The sequence below is a fragment of the Ochotona princeps genome, chromosome 17 (assembly GCF_030435755.1).
Source record: "Ochotona princeps isolate mOchPri1 chromosome 17, mOchPri1.hap1, whole genome shotgun sequence".
Classification (NCBI taxonomy): Eukaryota; Metazoa; Chordata; class Mammalia; order Lagomorpha; family Ochotonidae; genus Ochotona; species Ochotona princeps.
In genome coordinates this window covers 52,351,395-52,376,424 of record NC_080848.1, presented here as the reverse complement: position 1 = coordinate 52,376,424, position 25,030 = coordinate 52,351,395, and the positions used below count along the sequence as shown (strand labels likewise).

The following is a 25,030-nucleotide window of genomic DNA, read 5'->3' as shown; positions in this document are numbered from 1 at the left end:
TTTGGGGATCCTTCAGCAATGCACAAGTTTCAGTTTGGGGTGCTGTTTAGCAACATTTGTAGGTTTCCATCCTCCCTCTTTTCCTTGTCCACTCTCACCTCCTTAAATAAAATCATAGTCCGTAAGCCCCACTGGCTTTGGTTTGATTTTTCTCCCTTTATCAGGCCTGGAAGCAGCATCTTGTACTTATTTAAATCTCTGTTCCTCTGTTATATTTCCTAGGAAAACTCTAGATCCTAGGCCCATGCAAGTCCTACTATACCTGCAAGTCTCCCACTCATTCAAATGCTTCATATCAGCTGCCCCTCTGCAGGACCCTAAGTCACATCTACTTTTTCAAATACATGTGCATACTTTTTGGAGATTGACCTTTATTTATTTTAAAGATAGATTGATTGATTGCAAGGTAGAGTTAGAGGGAGGTCTGCCATCCTATGGTTCACTCCCCAGATGACTGCAACAGCCAGGGTTGGGCGAGGCTGTAGTCAGTTCATCTGGGTCTCCTAGGTTGATGGCAGGGGCTGTCTTCGCCTGCTTTTCCAGGCACATTAACAGGGAGTTGCATTGGAAGGGGAACAAGCAGAAATTAAAGTAGTGCCCATATGGGATGCCCATGTTGCAAGAAGTGGTGATACACCACAACACTGGACCCTCCCATTGACCTTTCAGTCCAGTTCCTGGCACACAGATGTGTTGGCACAGGAGGAGGAGGAAGAAATGAGAAAGCTGGAGGATGTGATGGCTATGAACGCAGCCATGCCAGGGTGCAGACCTGGACGTTTTTACACTGAGAAAGGATTAAGGATGGCATGGGTGGCACATGCAGATACACAAGGATGTAAAGGGGGCTGAGGACCCTGTAGCTTAGCTCAACCAAGGGTGATACAAAGGAAAGAAGGAAAAGGCTGGAAACAACCACCAAGGAGAAATGTGCTCAACAAACACCCGCAAAGAAGAGAATCAGCAGTCATTTCTTTGCTCCATGACTACATATGATACTGGGGGAGACAAAAGTAGTGGATTAATAAATTAGATGTGCTAAATAAATGAGACATCTAAGAACTCAGTTTCTTTCCTGAATTTTACACACTTCACCAGAGTTACAGTTAAACAAAGGAGATACACATCCCCACCATCAGTCACACACCAGAGGTGGCATCTGTCAATTTCACACCTACAAATTCCCCAATTCCTGTTTCCTTTTTAAAAATAGAGTTCATTTCTAACCAAATGAGAGTGCTGAGTTCAGAGATCCCAGGGCAGCAGCCCTGCGTAATTCACTCAAGCCATCAGGGTTTTCCTCTGGCTTGGAACACAAGGAAAACGCTCCAAGTTATAGTTGAGCAGGGAACTCCAGGCAAGCCATTTAGTCACTTTTTTTTAAGCTTTATTTGAAATGCAGAGTTACCAAGAGAGGGACAGAGAGAACGAGAATGATTTCTTTCATCCACTGGCCCAGTCTCCAAAGGGCCATGAGGGTTATGGATGGGCCAGACTGAAGTCAGGAGCTTTATCTGGCTCTCCTACGTGGGTGCCAAGGGCCCAACCACTTGGACCATCCTCTGCTGTTCTCCCACGCACCTTAGCAGGGACCTGGACTAGAAATGGAGCAGCTGGGATTTGAACCCACGCCCATATGAAATGTCAGTATTGCAGACCAATGGCTTAGCCCACTCTACCACAATGCCAGCCCCATTCAACCCCATTTTCACACAGTTGGTGTTTACTGTGGGTTCCCTGGTACTGGTTACTGCGCCATCACTCTAGTTCTCGTTCTCCTTTTTACCCAAAATTCTTTTATGTTTCATACACATTTTATACAGAGAGTCTTCTACAAGTTCATAGAAAACACATACTATGAAAAACCTACATGAATTTCTATTTTTTTGCAGCATTATAAGCTTACCCTTTAATTCCATTTTCCCACAACTTTTTTTTTTTCCAACTTACTTACTTACTTCAAAGAGTGACAGAGAAAAAGACATCTTCCACTCTTGGGTTCACTTCCCAAATGACTACAACAGCTGGGGCTGTGCCAGGTCAAATCCAGGTGCTAGGACCTCCCTTTGGGTCTCCCATTTTGGACAGGGACCCAAGGACTTGAAGACCATTTGCTGTTTCCCAGGCTGATTAGTAGGGAGCTGAACTGGAAGAGAAGCAGCATGGACTCAAACTGGCATAACCTGCTATGGCATACAGGCATCCCAAGCGGTGGTTTAGCCTGCGATGCCACAACACCACAGACATTTAAAACTCTCCCTATGTGTGCAGCCTGAAGGCCATTCTATACAGCACTTGTAGTGTGCCCGGATTTAGACAGGGACCTGCCACTCGAGATCAGGTGCAGGATTTTCTATTTGCCGTGTCAGCTCTCAGAAACAGTTTCAGATTTTGGAGTGTTTCGGACTTTTGGGTGGGATGTTCAACCTGACTAAGACTGAGAGAGGCCCCTCAGGACGTGAGCGGCAGAGCCCCAGCTGTGACCCACATCTGCAGGATGCCATGCCCCCTGCGCTATTGTATCACTTGAGACCATTGGCTGGCTCCGTCCTCCCTACAGGGCAGACCTGGGGACTCTGGGCTGAGACAGCTGCTAAGAACACACTGGACAGACTGGTTTCTTACTGCCTGGCTAAGACACTGTTGAGCCCACACCTGGTGTGCTTAGCCCACATGTGTCAAGGCAGAGGCACTCAGAACCCCCAGTGTGAAACAAGGATCTCTTTGGAATTCTCATGAGGATTAGGCTCACTGGGTACTGGCCACTGCAATCACAAAGGTCCCACGTTTAGGGCAAGGCCCTACATATCAGTCACAGATCTGAAAACACATAAAGGCACCTGTGGAAAACATGGGTCTTGTTTTGTGTTTTGGAGCTGGGGGGCAGGGCTGAGGGGAGCGGTGCAACAGTGTTTTCTAGAGGATGTGGGATGTGGAACGTGAATCACGACCCAGGTGGGGCTCCCCAGGAAGAAAAGGGGCACAAAGAAAGACCTCTAAAAATTTTACAGGCTTACAACCCAGGGCTGCCAAGGGAAAGGCTCACAAAGAGGGGGTCTGGGTCCTTTTGTGAACACCAGAACAAACAAGTTCATCAGCGGGTTCTGTTCCTGTGCATGCACACAGCCCCCTCTGCGTCCTATCACTGCTCAAGCAGAGTCTACAACTGACAACGACGACGGAGCAGCCTGATGAGGAAGATGTGTGCCAAGGAGGGAAACAAAAGGTCATTTCATGATTCATAACTGGCTTGTGTATTATTGAGGACCTGCTGTACCTGCACCTTGCTCAAACCTTGGCTAAACGGTGGCCGAACACCCCTTCCTCCCCAACAGCCCTGTAGTTGCAAACACACCTTGCCTATAGCTTCCTGGGTGCAGGCACATGTGTTCACGCATGAAATCCTCAAGCCAGCCCTACCCTCGACACAAGCAGGTGGATCAACACTTCTTTGTGCGTCTTCACGCTCTTGGACCAAGCCCACCCCCAACTCAGTCCCTCCAATGTCTTTCTTAGGAAGACGGTAATTTACCATCCAGGGTTTTGAATATCTATCTTCTTCTAAACAGTAAACAGAAAGTTGGATCATTTCTTTTTAAGTTTGTCCTTCTGGCCGATTTTTTCTTCTGTTGGTACCAAATACATCCATGGGCTACTGGACTTCAGTTATTTATTTTTTTTTAGTTCTACAACTGCTATTTGGCCCTTTTCCAGCTTTCCCTTAAAATGATTTAATTGAAAGGCAGAGGCAGAGAGGCAGAGAGGCAGAGAGGCAGAGAGAGAGAGAGAGAGAGAGAGAGAGAGAGAGAGAGAGAGAAAGGGCTGGGCCACGTCAGAGTTAGGAGCCCAGAACTCACACTAGGGCTCCCACATGGGAGGGGGGTGAAGCACTTGAATCAGCACCTGTTTCTTCCTGGGGTGCTCACCAGCAGGTAATTGGCAATGGAAGCAGAACCAGGATTTAAACACAAGTACTCCAACATAGGATCCAGGCAACTCAAGTCTGTGTCCACAGGCTTGTATTTGAGGATGTTTTATTTCCCCATAAACAGAGAGAATCAGAGAGCTCCCATCTGCTTGTTCACTTCCCAAACAGTAGCAACAGCCAGGGCTCTTGGCCAGGTCAAAACCAGGGGCTAAGACACATGAGTGTCAGGGACCCAGTTACCGCAGCCATCAGCTACTGCCCCCCAGGGTTTGCACAGGGTGCTGGCTCTGGGGGCAAAGCTGGGGATAGGATCTAAGCTATAGGAGATAGGATACCCGTGGAGGTGGGTGTTTAGCCTGGCAATTAAGGTGCTGTGTTTGGCTTCACGTGACTGTAAGGAAATGTTGGAGTGGGCTACGTCACAAAGCAAAGAGGCCTATGTCAGTTCATAGTTCTGGAGGTGCAATTTCCGGGCTCCTTGTCATAGACTTTTTGTGGACAGAGCCCCGAAGTGCATGATCACACAACAGGGGACAGGAAGCACAGGAGTGTTTCTTGGGGCTCTCTCCCCGCTTGTATAAGGCCTCTGGGCTCCACCCTCATCACCTCAGCTAATCCTGGTCACCTCCCAAAGGCCTTGCCTACAAGCCCCAGGGGCGGACCAAGTGTGTACTCTCTTAATTCCTCGTGGTGGTCCAGCACACAAGACCTTGGGGGACATGTAAATCATAGCCGAACCATGTCAACTGGGAAACCCAAACGAGAGTGGATGCACATAGCTGTTAGGAGTGGAAGCTCCGGTGGGCTGGCCTTCTGCCGGGGGAGAGCTGCTAAGGGCAGGGAGAACAAGTCCACTCCTGATAAAGGAATGTGGCCTTTCCCCTGCAGTCCCTCCCCTGAGGTCCTGGAATCCAAATCTGTCCGACCCACCCTTCCTTGATGTTATTACTTCATCACGAAAAAGCAAGGCAGGCGCCGCTGAGTTTTAAACCACACATTTCAGGAGATCATGGCACTGTGGGGACCCCATTCTATCCCCAGATCCGGCAGAGAAGACAGGGGGAACCCATTATGTATTCCATATAAAAAAGACTAAAAGTCAGGGGGAAAAAACGTGCATGGATAACTAGTTCCTTGACTGTTGCCATACTTGTTTTAAGTAACTGTTGGCTTTGCAGGCTTGGTACACCTTGGAGACACGAATCCCCAGATCCAGCCCCTGACACTGCTGCTGCCACTCCTCAGCCTCATCTGCTTCGGGGTTAGGCATGGTGCACTGGCCACACGTAATTAAAACCTCACAACAAACCACATTGGAATTTCTGCAGGATAATGATGGGTACCCCATGTCAGAATGCTTGCTATGCTGGCTCAATAATCCGTGTTCTTCAACTCCACCCCAAGAGCGACTCACCAAGAATCTGCAGACAGGCTGGGAACTGGCATTGTAAACACGCACTCACTGGGATTCTTATATGGGCACAGGGCAGCGCATTTTACAAAGGAAATCATCAAGAGCTAACAATGGCACCATCGCTGAACTTTTATAGGATTTAAACTCAATCAGACTTCAGAACTTGGGCAGCTCCAGGTGCAGTCACCAAGCTCACAGTTACCACAAAAACAAAGGCACAAAAGCCAGTAGGTTTGCCTTTAAAAACCGACAAAGTCTCCCACAATCACCTTCCCTTGTAATATGTAAATTCATCTTTGCAAACACACCGGAAGGTTTTCTATTTTAAAACTTTTAAAGAAAAATGTTCACTACCTGCCCTCTGAACACCAAACAGCGCATTTTGTTTCACTAAGACTTAAGCTTCTTTTGTCAATTTCAGGGCTTCACCACAAGGCACTGCCTGTGTTAGAAGAGACACTGACCCCATATTAATCAGACACATGGCGGGTTGGGGGGACTCGGCGCAGGGTAATAGCGCAAGTGAGGAGACGGGCAGAGCTGTATTGGCTGGCTGGCTCTTACCGCATGAGGCTGACTTCTTTTCCACCAGGCCCACGCGTCTGGTCTCGGTGCGGAGTTTTTCATCGGTGTTCTCCACCAGATTGGTGAGGTCATCGATGATTTCTGGGAAGAGAAGCAGAGGTGTGTGATTAGTACTCAAACACTCAGGTTCCCATCGCGGGATCATGGCCACTGGCAGCTCCTTCTAGTAAGAATCTTCTCATGGGCAGTGCATGGAAGGCTACCCAACTCAACAAGCAAGTGCCCAGCAACTGTCATTCTAGTCTCAAGGGGATCTGGACAGAAGACTTCGCAATGGGATCCTTCTTGAGAAAGACTGGTTAATGAGATCCGAGGACAAGTCTGGACTTACATGGAGGAGCTGAGAGACTGTGACCTAAGAGATGCTGATAGAAAATGACTTCAGTTAAAAACCAAACCTCTCCACCATTCCAATAAATAAATCTTTTCTTTTTTTTAAATTGGAAAGTCAGATCTACAGAGAGGAGGAGAGACAAAGGAAGATCTTCCGTCCACTGATTCACTCACTCCCCAGTGGCTTCAATAGCTGGAGCTGAGCCGTTCTGAAGCCAAGAGCCCGAAGCTTCACACAGGTGCAGGGTCCCAAGGCCTTGGTCCGTCCTTGACTGCTTTGCCAGGCCACAAGCAGGGAGCTGGATGGGAAGCGGGACTGCCGGGATTAGAACCTGTGCTCATATGGGATCCCAGTGCATTAAAAGGCAAGGACTTTAACCACTAGGCTATGGCGCTGGGCCCTGATAAATAAATCTAAAATAAATATGAAAAGATAAAGGCAATGACAAAATAGAAGCTAAAAGATAAAAGCACTGAATAATTTTCAAAGCATTTGGTTTTTCTTGGAAAAACCAATCTAAGTAAAATTTGTCAAATAGTCACAATGTAACACCTGCCTAGACAAACCTTGTGGTATTTTACAACCATTCACTCCTAATTCTTCCCTTGGACTCACTGACACACGCTCCCTCAGTGTTTCTTTAAGTCACTCAGAAACAGTCTCCTTTTCTAGAGGAGTGGGAGGAATACTTCAAGAAGTTTGTTTGGGAAATGAAAAGGAAAGTTCATTTTGCATATTTTATTATGTCCATTTTCCTTGAGCTTTTGGAAGAACTGTCATACATGGGTGACGCACAGAGCCGTACAGTCTCACTCTGTAATGGTTTTATGTGCCATTAGCTTCATCAGCACTTAAAATAGGGGCGGACATTTGGCCTGGCCGGTAAGACTTCCACATTTAATGTGAGAGGGCTTGGATTCGATTGGGTCCTTGGCCTAGCAGCCCCATTCAAGCTCCCTGCCAGGGCAGCCTGGATTGGGTTCTGCCTCCCAGCTCTGCTGCTGCCCAGTGCTGGGGGCATGACAGGAGAGACCCAGCAGAGGGGATCTCTCTTCTCTCTATGCAGCCAAGCGCTGGCCACCAATCTGTACCTGACTGTCAAGGTCTTGAAACCAAAATTTATCATAGTCTCTCAGGTGTGACCCCCCCCCTCCACTGACCATCTCAATGAATGGCCCCATCACTCATTTGCCAACCCAAGCTGGAATCCTTTTTTAAATTATTATTATCATTTTTGATTACCCACTTTCCTATAGCTCTTGAACCTTTTTACCCTAATTAATTATGTAAAGATTGTCAAAAATATCACTAAAAAAAAAAAGAGGCACATTTTTTTCTTTTAGAAAACATATGTATAAGCTTTTGCAAACTCAGTTAAAATATAAATCAGATAGTTTCTGTGTAAAAAAAAAAGCTGTATTAGGGCCTGGTGCAGTAGCCTAGTGGCTAAAGTCCTTGCCTTGCACACGTCGGGATCCCATATGGGCACTGGTTCATGTCCTGCTGGCCCCACTTCCCATCCAGCTCCCTGATTGTGGCCTGGGAAAGCAGTCGAGGATGTCCTGATGCCTTGGGATCCTGCACCCATGTGGGAGACCTGGAGGAAGCTCCTAGCTCCTAGTTTTGGTTCAGCTCAGCTCCGGCTATTGAAGCCACTTGGGGAGTGAATCAGCAGATGGAAGATCTTTCTCTGTCTCTCCTCCTCTCTGTATATTTGACTTTCCAATAAAAATAAATAAATCTTTTTTTAAAAGCTGTATTAACACCACATCAGATAACTTTCTAGAGAGTGAGTATTTTGAGAGATTAAACTTTTCATCACGATTAAAAATAATGACCCATGTGTAAAATTCTCCAACATTTAAAAATTAAGGAATTCTCCAGTATTTAGAAAATTTAGGAATCCACTTTCAAATGACTCATGTGGTGGACAAAATCGCGACAGAAAGCAGGAAGCATTCTGCATGCAAGGAGCATGACAAGTTCTACAGACTCAGGAGCTTGCACGCTCTCAGAGTCTGTTGAAAGCGACCGCTCCCCAGTGTGGTGGCATTCAGAAGTGGCACCTTTGGGAGACGATCGGGTCATGAGGAAGCAGCCTAGTCCACGACCACGCTTTGTACCCTTGTAAAAGAGGTCTCACGCAATTCCGCCATTTGTCTCCTCCATCATGCGAGGCTGCAACAAAAGACATCTGTCTACGGGCTTTATTAAAGAGGTTTCACGGAGTTCCGCCATTTGTCCCTTCCATCATGTGAGGTGACAGCCAAAGACATCTGTCAATGGGCCAGGAAGCGGGCCCTCACGAGACACAGAATGTGCCGGTATCATGACCTTGACTTCTAGCCTCCAGGAATAGTTTCCCGTTGTTCACTAGCCATGGACATTCATAGCAGCCTGAAGAGAGTGAATCACAACTCTGTATCAAAGTGTTTGGGGGAGCAATACAAGCAGGACTTGAGCTACTCCCCATATGTGTCAGAAAAGGAGAAGCATGCGGACTCAAAGCTCGGATGGGCAGAGATCGTCTGAGATCTCCAGCAATGCCAGAAAAGGGTCTCATGACATCTGGCTGTCTATTCATGATGCAAATTCTCGGCAAAACAGGAATGAAAGGGAACTTCCTTGACCTGATAAGAGACATCTATGAAAGACTTGGTGCGGATGCCATATTTAACAGCAAAAGGTTGGGCAGTTCTTCCTCTAAGATCCAGGCAAAGGTATATGCTCCGATAACATCTGTTGAACATTTTACTAGAGGTCCCACAATGATCAGTAATGCGAGGAGGAAGGGTGGCGTAGGTGAAGGGAAGCATAAAAAGTTTTGCAAGTCAACGATTGAAACTGCGTTTTTGCAGATGGCATGACAGACTCTCCTTATGGAGTCCGCTCTAAAAGCCGATGCTTCTAACAAGCAACAGGGGAAAAAAAGAGTTAAAAAAAAAAACAGTATCCATTGTAAATAGAATCCAACGTGACATCAAATGCTCAAAAAATAAACCTCACAGAAGACCCCATAAAAACACTGATGTCAGAATGTTCCTTTGCTGAGTTTTCCCAATACCCCAAAATCAAAACCAATCATGACATTTCCCCATTCTGTTGCTGAAAGTTCTCTGTCTTAGGCTTTAGCAATGGGCCTGATAATATTATTCACACACAAATATAATATGCCTACACATACCTATTTTTAAGTCCCTGCTTTTTTTTTTTTTTTTTTTTTTGAGAACTGCTTAGGACACAGTTGTGCATGGGCAAAACACAGAGCAGAAAACTCCAAGTTGTGCCATGTGAGCGTGAACAGCAGATGCGCAAGTTCACCTACGGAACCGACGCAGCCCAAGGAGCCCTTTCAGCATTGCGTTCTTCATTCCACAAGGAAATCCAGGATTAAAAACTCATCTTGCTGTGTGAGCCTGGTTCCATTCTAAGCCCATTTCCAAGGCAATGTTCTTCGCCAGTGTTTCTGCTACCGGCAGTTCCCCAGACGCCGCTTGACAAGCAAGAGCTGAGTCCTATTCTCTTGTCTTGCTTTTCTCCAAAGACCAGCTCCACAGAGGGGAGGTGGACCCACCTGGCTGAGTAACACCTTTGCACCGAAAACTATGGATGTCATCAGCAAAAATTAAGGAAGGGCTAAATAAATGTTAATGGGTTGGAAGACTTGAGATTTTTACAGACATTTGTTCGCTTTTATCAACAGATGTGTAGATTCGGTGTAATCCCAGGCAAAATCCTAACAGGCTTATCAAATGAGACTGGCACACACCGATGGTAAAATTCACATGGAAATGCAAAAGATTTTAAGTAGCCAAAACACTCTCGATAATGACAACAACATAGTTGGAGGTATTAAACAACAAAAATTCAAGATGTATTATAAATACCTAGTAACTAAGACAGAGAGAAGGGTGCTGGAGGAAACTGCGGCATTGTCTGCCTGCTGGTTCACTCCCAGGCACCTGCAACAACTGATCATGGGTCAGGTTGAAGCCAGAAGCCAGGAACCCCACCTGCCCCTCCCTACACCTTCTCTTTGTCAGTCTACTTCTCAAATAAATAAGTAGTTTTCAAAACAGAAGAGGGGCTGGCGTTGTGGCACAGCACGTTAAGACACTTTCTTAGTGTCAGGACCTTAGTCATGGGCACACAGCTGCCTGTTCCACTTCTGACCCGGTTCCCTGCTAATGTGCTTGGGAAAGCAGCGAAAGATACCCCAAGTGCCTGCGCCACTTCCCCCATCTGGGAGACCTGGAAGACGCCCCTGGCTCCTGACTGTTGTGGCCAACTAGGGAGTTAACCAGTAAGGCTCTTTCTCCTTTCTTTTCCTTCTTTCTCCCTCTCTCCCTTTTTCTTGTTTTTATGTAAAAGAATTTAAGGGAGAGACAGGTATCTTCCATCTGCTGGTTCACACCCTTCCCACAGATGGCCTCATGGCCGGGTCAGGCCAGCCACAGGCAAGACCCAGTTGGGCGTTCTAGGCTCCTGGCTATGGCCTGACCCGCATCTGCCTGTTGCTGGTATTTGGGGAATGAATCAGCAGATGGAACAAAGATCTCTCACTCCTCCTCCCTTTTCCTCCTCTGTCACTCTGCCTTGCAAATAAAATAACTTTTTTAAAAAAGCTATAAGTTAAAAAATTCCTGTTCATCCATACTATTTTAAAAAGCTAATAAGTAAGGCACAGACAGGTTTAAAAAAATATCCATAGGGTTTTAGGGTTTGTATCAGACAAACTGGTTGCATCCAGAATATTCTAAAAACACCTACATACCAATCACTAAAAGACAAACAACATCATTTTAAAAATAGGCAAAGGACCTGAACAGATATTTGGCAGAAGGAGGGCCACAAATGGTCAACAAAGCACATGAAAAGCAGCACCATATCACATCGGTCACTAGGGATACAGCAAATGGAGAGAGAGGGAGGCCGACCGACCTTCACAACCTGGCGGAATACTATATGACCGTCTGACACCACTGTTTGTTGGGGGAGACATGGCTCAGGGGTCACCGCAGAAATGTTTCTGTTTGTCAATCAATTTGATCATGTTGGTGAGCCTCTTACCAAGAAATTTCCCTTTTGAGTATTTCCCAGACAGAGATACAAACATATTTCCCACAGAAATTTGCAGAAAAGAAAAACAGCACTGTTTGTAAGTGTCCCAAACTAGAAGCACCCCAGATATGTACCATCAGAACAGAGAGACATCTTGGGCTGTAGCCTGTATGACGGGCATGCTTTCAGCAATAATAACAAAGAGCTGGCAGTGGGTGTTAAGCCTGATGGCAAACATGTTGCCTGGTGTTGGGGGTCCTGAGCTTGATGCCCAGCTTGTCTGGCTGCTGATTCCAGCGTCCTGCTCATGGAGACCCTGGGAGGCTTGTGGATGGCTGTGTGACTGGTTCCCCACACCCCAGCTGGCGTACTGGTCCAGCCCCAGCTGCTGCAGGCATGTGGTTTAAGTGAACCAGCAGGTGGGAACTCCTGTTTCGCCTCTCAAGAAAATCAACGAAGAGCTCTTTGCGAATGCTGTCAATGGAACATTCAGGCAACACTGGTGAAAACTGTAGGAAAAGTTTGGAGATGACTTGTCCATGCGGTCATCCTTGGGACGCAGGTAGAACTCTGTGGGTGGGAAAAGGCCATCGGAGGAACAGCCTATCGGAAACTGGAGTAAAGGTCACCCCTGTGGGTACAGCTGCACGGAACTTGGCAGACTCCTGTCCGTGTCCCGGGACTTCACGGAAGGCAGAACTCAGGAGTGATGAACTAGGCCACCTGGCTGAGGAAACAGCTGAGACTCACAGGCCACACAGGCTGCTGGGAGGGGACATCTAACCACACGTGGTGGTAGGATGCGGTTTATGACAACAAGTAAATGACTGGGAGACAGAAGTTGCAATGACCAGGGAAGTAGGGCGGTACGACTTGCAAAACTCACAGCTTGACCACATAAACAATTGAAAAAAAAAGCCAAAAAAAAAAAACCCCAAAAACAAACAAACAAAAAACCCACCCATATTTGGAAGAGAAGGAATCCTTTGCTAAAGAGCTACAGGTATGAGGGAGCCACAGACTAGCCATCAAGAATAGATCCAGGGTGTCCCTGCCATCACAGATCCAGGGCATGCTTTGTGAAGTTTCTGCCCCTGCTTTCCCTCCCCAGTCTGGTGCAGAGTTCCACAACTGGGACAGCTGTGGTGCCAACGAACCCAGGGCAGTTGAATGCTGTTCCTGAAGGTCCAGGCGGTGAGCCTCAAATGTGTGCACGTGGTGCTGTCTGCTGGCTCAGGGAACATAAAGGCTATAGTGGCATGCCTACCTGCACCTACATCTCTGAGGATGTGACCAAGCACCCGAGGACACAAAGATGCCCATATCCCAAGTGAAGCCCCTGAGGGCAGCCACTACTGGGACAATGTCTAGTGGAGTTGTGGGAGCAGGACTGCACTGGAGACCTGACAATGGTCAAGCTACCAGCGTGCACCAGCTGGGAGAATCGCAGGCATGGGACTCCAACCTGTGACACCTGCTGCAAGTCACAGGATTGGGATCCGGGACAGGGAGTCAAAGGAGATTCAGGCTTATGACTTTATGAATTAACACTCTATTTGGACTTGGGTCAGTTACACGACTGTTTTCTCATCTCTTTCTGTCTTTTAGAATGGGAATGTCTATTCCCAACATTGCATTTCAGAATTCAGAAAAATAAAAAAATAAGGTTGCTACTGCCACTGTTTGTTAGTTTAGTGAGAATTTCTTTCAATGGTCAATCACCATATTCCCAGACGGAGTTTTTCCAGGCCTAGGAGGTGAGGGGATTCCCACCCTGCAGACCACCCAATGGGTCTACAGGGGAATTCCCCTACCCATACCTGCAGAGGAGCCAAGTTAAGCCCAGGTGTCAGAGCATAGGCTGCAGAACAACTGGCGGTCTTCGGGGTTCCTGCAGTGGAGCCCCTAGGAGGAAGGGGCACTGTGTTTGCTGGTCGCTATTTGCATTGGGTTCTGAGAAGGAGCGTCTACTCCTCTCCTGGGCTGACTCGGAACAGCATGGGGAAAAGGCGTAGTGTAAAGATGGCACAAACTCCACAGAATCAAAAGCAAGAAAATAATGTGTGGCATCAAATGCTACTTCATAGCTTTTCTACTCCCTGATTAACACCTTGACACATTTTTCATAAAAAGGCATAGAGTGTCGCATGCTTTCAGATCTGTGCACATAAGAGGCTCTTGTGCTTGTAAACTTGCGAGGTTTTTTTTTTTTTTAAAGATTTATCCATTTTTGATTGGAAAGGCAAACTTATAGAAAGAAGAAGAAACAGAGAGAAGGATCTTCCATCTGCTGGTTCCCGCCCCAAGTGGCCACAATGGCTGGAGCTGAGCTAATCTGAAGTCAGGAGCCAGGAGCCTCCTCTCTCACATGGGTGTAGGGTCCCAAGGCCTTGGGCCATCCTCGACTGCTTTCCCAGGCCACAAGCAGGGAGCTGGGTGGGAAGTGGAGCAGCTGGGACATGAACTGGCACCCATATGGGATTCTGGTGCTTGCAAGGGAAGGATTAGCCAACTGAGCCATCATGTCAGGCTCTGTAAAGTTATTACTTGTATATTGCTAATGTCTTTTGAGTATCCTGCTCAAAGCACGGCAAGACAGTTTCAAAAAAAGTGATTAGAGGGTATTAATTGAAATTGTTCTATCCCTTGCAAGTGAAACCATATTTGAAATTATTGATGAAAGGTGAAAGGATTGGCACTGGTAGCTGACAAGACTAAGCTACTACCTGGCACACTGGCGTCCCATTGCCAATGGGCAGTTTGAGTCACGCCTGTTCCACTTCCGGTCCAGCTCCCTGCTAATGTGTCAGGGAAGGCAGAGACAAATGGGCCTCCGTGCTTGGGACCCTGCACCCAAGACCCTGGCTGCGGCCTGACCCAGGCCCAGCTGTCAAAGTCAGCTGGGGAGGGAGCCAGTGAATGGGAAGATCTCTCTGTCTCTCTGTCTCCCCTCCTCTCTAACTCCGCTTTTCAGGTAAACACATCTTTTTAAACAATGAAAACTAAAGATGGTGGGGAGCAGGTTGATCTGTGACAAAATGGAAGCCTGGGGAGACGGATGAACTAGACTCAAGGACACGGGGACAGAAGGAAACACCAGCTTGTGCCTTGGCATGTGGATGCTAGGACCCACCCGGAGTGCTCTGTGGCGGGGCGGTGAGCAGAGGAATTCAGCACAGCCTCCAAGAACTTCTTAGGCCTTGGTGGCCACAGGCAATGCTCCATGGCTTGGAAGAAATAGGCCTTGGCCATGCTGCTTTCCCCTTGTACCTGGGAGGGGTGTCAAGGTAGGCAGGAAGCATGGGTTCCCCTCCGACTTCCTCTGACCAGACATCAGGACCTTGCACCTGGATCTAGTCCACAGATGTCCACGCTCACACAGGACCCTTTTCCCTGTGTCACGGCAGACACACAGGGCCTGTGTATGAAGATGAGCAGAGAGAACAGGCACTGTAAATGAAGAGCTCCATGAAGGAACATCAGAGCAGCATTCAAAAGAATGAGCTCCTCCCCTTTGCCCTTTGCCCTTTGCCCTAGAAAATGAAATTTCTCCCAGAAAGAATGCATCCTTGAAAAAAAAAAAAAGTTCCATGTTTTCTAACAAGTTTCAAAAGGACGCTAAGTCAACGCAACTAGAACGGACCACAGTGAGGGGGTGGTTTAAAGGGGATTAGAAACACTGCACACATATAGAAGTGTGGTGATCACGGTAAAGATGTTAAGACGTTATCCTGCTGTGCCTGGTTTGAGTCCCAGCCTCGGTTCTAAACTCCAGCTTCTGCCCAAAGCACACTCTTGGAGGCTGCTGATGGCTCCAGCTGAATGCCTGCTTCTGGCTTCAGCCTGGCACAGCCCCAGCAGTTGTAGGAATTTGGGGGGCCATATATCAGCAGGTCGGCCATATCACATTCCCACTTTCACTCTGCCTCTCAACTAACACATTTTAAAAATTAAAAAGAAAAAGAGGGATGGAGGGAGGGAGGAAGGGAGAGCGAGAAAGAGAAAGAGGGAACGAGACTGAACTTACAACAAAGGTAGTTAAAAAAACTGGAAAGCAGTTAAGTGATTTAGCAACAATTTTGAACAATCTTTCAGAAGTCTCAGGGAAAAAAAATACAAAAGGAATGGGGAAAAAATAAGAGATGACTAAAGATCCAGGAAAACAGGAGAAGTAAGGCCTGATCCTATAGTAAGAAGTTTTCCTTGACCCAATCAAATACTCAAGATTTCATATTAAAAGGAATTACCTAAAACAAAATAAGTCCTTCACCAAGCTCTGGGAAATATTAATGGTAGGCATCTAGAAATACTCAGAGTTCCTGAAATGCCTGGATTTCAGGATAAAGGAAAAAAATGTGCAGGTGAGAGCTCACCAGCATGGAAAGACAGTGAAACCGGTTTCAGGACTGCTTCTGTGAAAGCCTGGGCCAGGAGACAACGAGGCCAGGAAGGCAAGAGGACAGAGACTACGATCTAAGGACCTGCTGTGGCAGCTGCTCCCGGTGAAGTTGCAAGACTAAGGCGGGTGGCGTGATGTGGGGTGAGCTGCCGCATGAGACGCCCGCATTCCACAGGTCAGGGTGCTGGACCGAGTTCCAGTTATTTGTTCTGTCCGTGCATCCTGGGAGGCAGTGGATGAGGGCTCAAGCACTTGCTTGCTTCCTTGACAGCCACCTGGGACCCCCAGCCTGAATTCCCAACTCCGAGCTTTGGCTTGGTCCAGTGCAGGCATTTGGGGGAAATCAACCAGCAGGTGGGACATCTCTCTCTGCCTTTCACACATAAAGACAAATCTCCACAATTCAAAAAGTCATAAATATGCAGATAGTCAGAGAACATTCACCGAATCTTGTCAAAGTAGGACGGGAGATCATGAAAAGAGCTGTATTCAAAGAAACCAAACCACACACACTTGTGACAGCAACACACAGAGAGCACTCCATCTCTGAGGGGACCCCTGCCCATGCAGCAGGCAGGCCTGTGGCCAGTGTCTCCTCTGGCTGATACTCAGCCTCGCTCTGTTTCTCTTCCCCAACTGCCTGCATGTTTCTAACTCCCCTGGACTCCAAATCTCATGCTGCCTTAGGACAGCCTGCAAGATTGCCTGCCTGGTGACAAATATGACCACCGTCCTGCACATACATTTGTCAGCCATTTACCGCTCCAAACTGTCAGGACACATGGTGAGTGGCAGAAAGACCAAGTGGGACAACGTGATGGATGGAAAACGCACTCTGTTCAGCTAGGCTGAGAGCACTCCCCACCCCCACTGCTCTAGTAGCTCCATTTGTAGAAATTCCACCTGGGCACTCAGAGCTCAGAAACCCAACAGCATGGTGCATCAGAATGAACGGGCCTGAAGGCACGCATATCCATGTGTACCTAACTATTGTCAAATATCCTACTTAATACTTTAATTTTATTTAAAAGGTAGAGAAATGACAGATTGGGCACAAATAGATCTTCCACCTATCTGCTTGCTTCCCAATTGCCTGCAAAGGCTAGGGCTGAGTCAGGTTCCAGTCAAGAGCCCAGAACTCAATCAGTCTCTCACATGGGTGGCCGAGACCCAGTGAGCTCCTTGCTGCCTCTCGGGGCACATGTTAACAGGAGATTGGAACTGAAAGCAACGCCAGGTCTTGAACTCAGGTCCTCAGCTAAGGAACACAAGTGCTCTAAACAGTGTCTTTACCCACTCCTAAACTGTTTTTACATGTTTGTTCACACACACACACACACTCTCTACACAGTAGGAGATATTTTATATGACATAACATTTTCTCAGATAAACATAACATGCATATGCAATATATCAGAAAAATATCTCAGAATGAGCAGCATTACAGTATCCTCCAAGTTTATATATAACTCAAGTACAGTTTCTGTGAAAAAAAAAAAGTTACTTGAAGTATTTTCAAGGGGCAGGTGGTTGGTGTGGCAGCTTAAGCCTCTGCCTGTGGTGCCAGCATACCATAAAGGAGCCGGCTCAGGTTCCAGTTGCTCCCCTTGCAATCTGGCTCCCTGCTCATGACCTGGGAAAGCAATGGAGGACAGTTCAGGTCCTTGGGCCTTGTCTCCCACATGGGAGACCTGGAAGAAGCTCCCGGCTTTGGCTGGTCCAGCCCCAGCCACTGCAGCCATCTGTATAGTAAATTAATTAATGCAAGATCTCTGTCTTTGTAACTCTGTCTTTGAAATAAAAATAAATCTTCTAAAAATACATTTTTAGATGATGAATATACAAATGAAAAACTAAAACTTCATTGCATTATTGTATAGTAATATAAAATACAAACATGGCTAGCAATAAGTTCATTCAACGAAATATTTCTGTATGACTTAATGCTGAAGTTTTAACCTTACTGGGTGAAACACAACTTGTATATGAAAGTACAAAAGCGTCCATGTACTTTGTGTATACGTTCAATGAATTATCACAAAGGCAACACCCATTTAATTACGATATCTGTAAACAAAGAGGAGATAACAGAAATTTCAATGCCGCATATGTGCCCATCAAAGCACTCCCTTCTCCCACCTTCTCCCACAGGAAACTGTATACTGACTTGTAATAGTGAGGCACAAACTTTTCAATACAGCTTTGTCACCAAAGCAAGTGTTCACAGTGTTTCACAATCAGCATATGATAAGTGAGCCAGTGAAGGATCATTTGATGCAGAAACCACTGAATGAAGGACTGTTAGGAACCAGTATATTTGTATATTCCTAAGCCTCAAAATATCACCCAGGTGGGGTATATCTCAACATGATTTAGCTCAGAGCTAGTCTCATAAAAGAACAAACAAAATGTCCAGGACACAAGCCAACAATACTTTATACGCGGAGAATCAGAAAATTCTCAAATGACATGGAAAGGATTATCAACACATGTGAATGCTAAGATGCCACGGCTGTCAAGTCAGTAAATGCCAAGAACGATTTTAAAGGGGCTACACTAGAAGTGCTCCAGCAAGGAAAGGTGAACACTCTGGCAATGAACGAAAAGACGATTAAAAAACAAAAACTCCGTAAGAGAAAATGGCAGAGACAGAGAAAAACCAGATGCAAATTTTGGAACTGAAAAATACAGAGAAGTAGATGGAAGATAGCTCAAGGAAATTAATCGAACGCAAAATGTAACAGGGGAAAAGCCACTGGGAAGATCTGAAAGGACGTGGCCCCTGGCATAAGGTCAAACACTCAGCTGCAGTCTGGGGAGAAGGGCAGGGTGAGAGGGAGAAGGACACAGCAGAGCCAAAGCACTGGAACAAGCAGTGGCGGAAAGCTTCCTTCGATCAAAAACACAAACTCACGTATTCCAGAGGCTTGGCAACCCCCAACACCCACAGAGAGGCATGCCCAGACACACTGTGGCTTTAAAAAAACGGACACCAAATGAACATTAAAGACTAAGAAAATCATCTTAGGAAAAAACGATCCATGATAGGGGAAATCAGCATCCCACAGACTGTGGGTTTCTCACCAGAAAACAGGCCAGCAGGAAGGTTAACACCTTCAGAGTGACGACAGGTAACAGCTGGCATCATAGAACTGAGCTGAGGGGTGGGTGTTCGGGGTAACCTTTGACATGTCTGCCGGACACAGACCCCAATATTTGTTACCTGCGTTCTACACGGCAGGCTCTTGCCTCCGGCTTCCTGCGGATGCGGCCGCTGCAAGGCAGCAGCTGATGTCCATGTGAACCAAACTGCGAAATCCACAGGTTTTTTCCTTTTTCTTCATCACTCATTTTCTATGGCCCCTTAAGGAGATCCCTTACATACAGCTGTCCCTTCATCCCTTCCTATCTGTGGGGGACTGGTTCCAGAACACTCTCTGCTTCCCCTCCTCCGACCCCCATTCCCTGCTATGGACACCAAAACCTCATTCAAATCCTTTAAATAAAATGGCAGCGTGTTTGCACAGAATTCGTGCAGATCCACCTGTGTACTTTAAATCATCTTCAGATTACTTGTAATACCCCATACAGTGTAAACGTTAAGGAAAATAGTGGTTCTAGCGTGTTGTTCACAGGATGATGAGAAGAAAGTCCGCACACGTTCAGGACAGATGGAGGCTTTGTGAGAGCAAAAGAAAAAAAAAAATCAACCCATGACGACTTGAGCTGCAGTCTACTTGGAATTGGGGATGACTGTAACAGGTTCTTCTCTGGTTCACATCTTTACTATATGTGTGACAGCTGGAAGCAAGGCTTGCTGATTTTTCAATACATTACGAGGGAGATACATAAGACACCTGTAAACGTAAGGAGAGGGGAAGAAACAAAGGCTTCTATACTTCGAACAGGGAAAAGAAAAGTAGATTCCAAGTAGACTGAAGAATTTGAAATACACATGTGCTGCTAGCCCCAGGAGGCACGGGGCCGGTGGCGAGCAGTGGTGGCTGCTGCACCAAGAGCTGCCCTGCACGTGGAGGGGCGGGCAGGCAGAGAGCAGTGTGCCCGATGGGCAGGGCAGAACGGCCAAGATGTGCAAAATGGGAGACAGTGTAGTACCGGGGGAAAAAATCCTCTGTGATTTAAAACCGTAACTACCACTAACATTTGCTGAAAATTTGCCACATGTGCTAAGTCATTGTTTCCTAGTTGAAGTTCAGTATATGCAGTTATAGTCCAAGTTAAAAAAAAAATGTTTTTAAAGCTTTCGGGCCTGCTGCAGTAGCCTAGTGGCTAGGGTCTTCCCCTTGCATATGTTGGGATCCCATATGGCACTGATTCAGGTTCCAGCTGCTCTACTTCCCTTCCAGCTCCCTGCTTGTGGCCTGGGAAGGCAGTCGAGGATGGCCCAAAGCCTTGGGACCCCGCATCCACATGGGAGACCAGGAAGAGGCTCCTGGCTTCGGATCGGCCACTTGGGGAGTGAATCAGTGAATGGAAGATCTTCCTCTCTGTTTCTCCTTCTCTCTGTATGTCTGACTTTCCAATAAAAATAAATATTTAAAAAGAAAAAAGGCTTTCACACCTCTTAAGCTAATGTTGTCCCTGTTTATGACTCTTGATAGTGCTCGGAATATTCCCCTTTAAGAAAACAATTAAACCTAGACAAAGGAAGTCCTGAGAAGTAACAGCGATTCAGTTGTGCAGAGGTGAAGGTTGCCGTGTGAATTGTTTGAATGTGAATATGGTGGAGCCTGAGACCCAGGGCCTTTGGGATTGTCCTGCTACTCTTTATTCCAGCTGTGGTGGGATCCCTCAAACAGTGCACAGTAGCCTTCTCTTGGAAGTACAAGCATCACTACACACTGAGTGTACTTTTCTCTCTCATAAGCCAAGAACTACGGGGATCTAGGGCGGTTAGAACTGAATGCAAGACATAAGCTACTGGTCATCCAGATGATCCAGAATGTTCTTTCAATTTTAAAATTTTACTCAATGTTTTGGGGGAGACTGACAGAGAGCTCCCATTTGCTGGTTCATTTTACAAATGCCTGCAAGGACCCAGACTGGGCCAGGCTAAAGCCAGGAGCCAGGAACTCCATCAGGGACCTTCCACATGGGTGGCAGGGACCCCACGTTCCTGAGCTGTCACCCGCTGTCTCCCACATCTGCATCCATAGGCAGCTTCAATCTAGAGCAGGGCTGGGACCATTTGATACGGAACACAGGTGTTAATTGCTATGCCCGATGTCTGCCCCTCATTTTTCAAATAGCATCCTTGGTACGAAAACACAAAATGTTTAAAGTTAATAGAAAAAAAAATCACCCAGCTCAGTGAAGTTGACATCAGCCCGCAATTGCAGACACAGTGCACTGCACACATTATCTCATTGTGCATTAAACAACTCTAGGATGGACAAAAGAAGACTTCTTCCATTTTTCCAGACCTTCAGTAAAGGCATTTACTTAAAAACAAAACAAAACAAAAACAAAACCAAAAAAAGCTACATAAGGTATAACAAGAGTTGGGGGTGGGGAACTCACACCAATCACTGAATCACTTTCTATTATTCTAGAGGACTGGAATCCTCCCACTTAGTGCCCAGCTCTGACGGAAATGATTTATGGACAGTCAACATGTGTTTCTTAGCAACCTGCATGTATAAAAAGCCTTAAAGATGCTGTATGATTCCAATTACATGCCATTCTGGAAAAAGCAAAAACTACAGAGTAAAATGTTCTGTGGTTGCCAGGAGTTTTGGAGAGATGGCGGTGGGACGGTGGGAGGGGAGGGGAGAATGGGTGAAAATAGGGGAATTTTAAGGACAGTAAAAATATTCTCTAGGATTCTATAATGATAGTTGACACTATGCATCGATCAAAAACCCACAGAACTTTACAGCCTAGAGGGTGAACTTTAACCTATGCAGATTTAAAAAAAAAATGCTTTAGGAGGTTGGGAATTCTGGGAACTGTAAGGAACAGCTGCGCTGTACTGTGGATGCACCAAGCAGCATCACTGAGAGGAGCAGAGAGAAGGTGCTGAGGTCCACAGCAGGGCCTGGCCTCAAGTCCAGGAACTCTGGTGTGGGCTGAGCTGGCACCTGGGAGACAGACAGCAAGAGGGACTGCACCTAAAGCCGGGCTTGTAGCTGACAACACTGCTAATCACGAGGGGGCGGGTGAACAGTTGTCCTGTTATCTGCGGACAAGGAACAGTTAAGGATGTGGTCAGCAGCGGGTGGAGCCACGTTCTTGCCTGGTGCAGTAGGAGTTGTGTAGTAGTAACAAACAAGACACGTCGGCACACACTTGTACAAGAGATAAGGACGGTGACATAAAAATGTAAAACAAACAGTTCATGGAAAATCAACTTAAAAGTTTATTACTCAAAAGCTCATCTTTTAAGCAATTTCCCAAAAAGGGGGAATACATGCAAATAACAGAGCTTCAAAAAGTCTGTGGGAAATTTTCATTATGAAAAACCCATGCATAGACTAAGGATTTTTTTTTGTATTGAAAATAGCTTTGATTTTTTTTTAATATTCACTTTCATCTACTTGAAAGGCAGAGTGACAGAGACCTTCTATCTGCTGGTTCATTTCCCAGATGTCTGCAATGGGCAGGATTGGGTTGAAGCCAGCAGCCCAGAGCTCAACCCAGCTCTCCCCATGTAAATGTCACAGAACCAAGTACTTGAGCTATCCTGTGCTGCTTCCCAGGGTATGCACTGGCAGCAGAGCCATGGGAACTTCTCACGGGGTGCAGGAATCCCATGTGGCAGCATCATGGTGCCAACCATATGGTCCATTAGCTTAGCTTTGAATTCCATTACCCCCAAGAAATCATAAGCTCAGGTCAGTAAGTACACACTTTGCTTTTGTCGACTGACAGGGCCTAGGAAAATGGTAGCAACAAGCAATGTTTGCATCCAGACCTTGATTTTGCATTTGCCAGTAAATGACAATCACGACTCCTGGGAAACAGAGAATCCTAGAGCTAGGACAGAAGATGCCCGAGATGAGCCTGGAGTATCCTGCAGTGCTGGACAGTAAGGAACTCTTTAAAAACCCACACTGGGGCATGGTGCAGTAGCCTAATGGCTAAAATCCTCACCTTGCATGTGCCAGGATCCCATATGGGTATTGGTTCATGCCCTGGCAGCCCCACTTCCCATCCAGCTCCCTGCTTGTGGCCTGGGAAAGCAGTTGAGGACAGCCCAGAGTCTTAGGATCGGCTCAGCTCCGGCCATTTTGGCCACTTGGGGAGTGAACCAGTGGATGCAAGATCTTCCTCTCTTGTCTTTCCTCCTCTCTGTATATCTGACTTTTTCAATAAAAATAAATAAATCTTTAAAAAGCCCCACATCAACTGGGATCTTTCTGAGCGGGCACAGAAACCACTTGGTGCCCATATTGGATGCTGGCATTACAGATGGTGGCTTAACCCACTGTGCCATAGTGCCAGCCACAACATTGCATTTTAAAATGATACAGGGTGACAGCATTGTGGTACATCAGGTTATTTTGCTGCTTGCATTGCCAGCATTCACTATCAGATCGGCAGTTTGAGCTGCAGGGACTCTGACTGGCAATCCAGTTTCCCACTGCCACCTCTGAGAAGGCAGCAGACAATGGCCCAAGTGCTTGGCTCCCTGCCACGCACATAGGGGATCAAGATGGAGTCAGGTCTGGACTGTTGTGGCCATCTGGAGGGTCAACCAGTGGATGGAAAACATCTTTCTTCATCACCCTGCTGGAGAATTATCGTAAATACATCTCTAAATGACGTAAATAAACACTTTTCCCCTGAGATTGAGAAGAAGGCAAAGATAATCTACCCTGACCTCTTTGAAAAAGAAGAGTAAAGCTAGAAAAGGCATTCTATGTGACGTCAGGACAGCCTAGCAATCTGCAGTAATCAGGCCAGGGGGTTATTGACACAAAGACAGACCAAGGCCAACATAGTGCCACTTGATTTTCCACTAAGGACATTCACGTGAGCCCCAGGTTCCACAAGGAATGTCAGCTAGCCACCTTGTACAATCTTCTCACAGAGATTTCCAAGTGGCTCTTAGCAGCAAGGTACTATCTGCGTCAATTCTCAGGGTCATCCTGGAAGGCAAACATTACCTAAGGTCCAACTCAAAGGGGCTGCGTGACTTGTCCAAAGTCATACAGGTGACAAGCGGCACAGTTACATCTGCAGCACAATCCGAACCCAGAAGCTTCTTTACAACATTCAGGAAGGAAAAAGAGGATGTTGGTTTGAACATTCCAAGCCAGCCTGGTTTGTTATGGTTTCTTTTGCTCTTTTTAACAGGCCATTCAAATTTGCCTCATAAATGTCTTCTAAAATATTCCCAGATCCTTTTCTTTTTACTGTTAACATAAACATATTAGCTTACTAGGCCAAATTTATGACCCAGTTTCTTTAAGCTGTGTACATATTTTGTAGCAACTTAGGGACTTTTGTATAACCAGTGGAATTATTAGATGGTATAAAAGCATGATCTTATTTAAATTGTTATAGAAAATGTACAGTTGATATTTGTTATGCCATGCCTTCTGTTAGGTTGCAATCATGATTAGCTGATGTTAAATCTTAGGTCAGAATGCCACCTGTGAGTGTAAGTCAAGGTCATTTGCTAACATTTGTACCTCTTACCATTACAGAAACCTTGGACAGCATTGACACCTGCACAGGATTACTTAAACTTCTACATACCCAGGAGGAGGAGTCTATCTGGCAATGAAGACATCTGATTCCTCTATCAAAATCGACCCCCAGGCTCAAGCTCCTGCTAATGCAGACCCTGGGAGGGGCAGTGAGAGCTCAGTGACAGGGTTCCTGGCACTCCGGAGGATATCTAGATTCAGTTTAGCCTCAGCCCAGCCCTACCTGGGTAAGGTTCGCTCTCTCTCCTCTCTCTCTCTCCCTGTCTCTCGTCTCCCCTCCTTCCTGCTCTCCTCCCCAATTATAAAAGTTTAAAAATGTATATCCTAAAACGAGGGCAGGAATTTGATGCTGCCATTAAGTAGCCACTCGGGATTCTCTTATCCGACATTAGAAAAGCGGGGTTCGAGTCCCAGCTCCGCTTCTGATTCGTTTCCTGATAAACCACATTCATTCTGGGAGGCTGCAGTGATGGCTACAGTATCTGGGTCCCTGTCACCATGGGAACCCTGGGTGGAGTTCCCAGCTCCGGGCTTGAGCCTGGCCTGCCTGCAGCTGTGGTGTGCATCTGGGGAATGAACCAGCAGATAAGATATGTCTTCCTCCTTCCTTCTCTGCTTTTCAAATAAACAAAAG

At 46.5% G+C, this 25,030-nt stretch overlaps 1 protein-coding gene across 1 annotated transcript in view; it reads right to left on the bottom strand.

Moving 5' to 3' along the window:
- The window catches only part of STX8 (syntaxin 8), a 231,307-nt gene that overhangs the window by 63,377 nt on the left and 142,900 nt on the right, over positions 1 to 25,030 (bottom strand). The window contains exon 7 of the mRNA XM_012929734.2: positions 5,907 to 6,008. Within this exon, the coding sequence (XP_012785188.1) occupies positions 5,907 to 6,008 (102 nt within the window). The remainder of the gene's footprint in view (positions 1 to 5,906; positions 6,009 to 25,030) is intronic.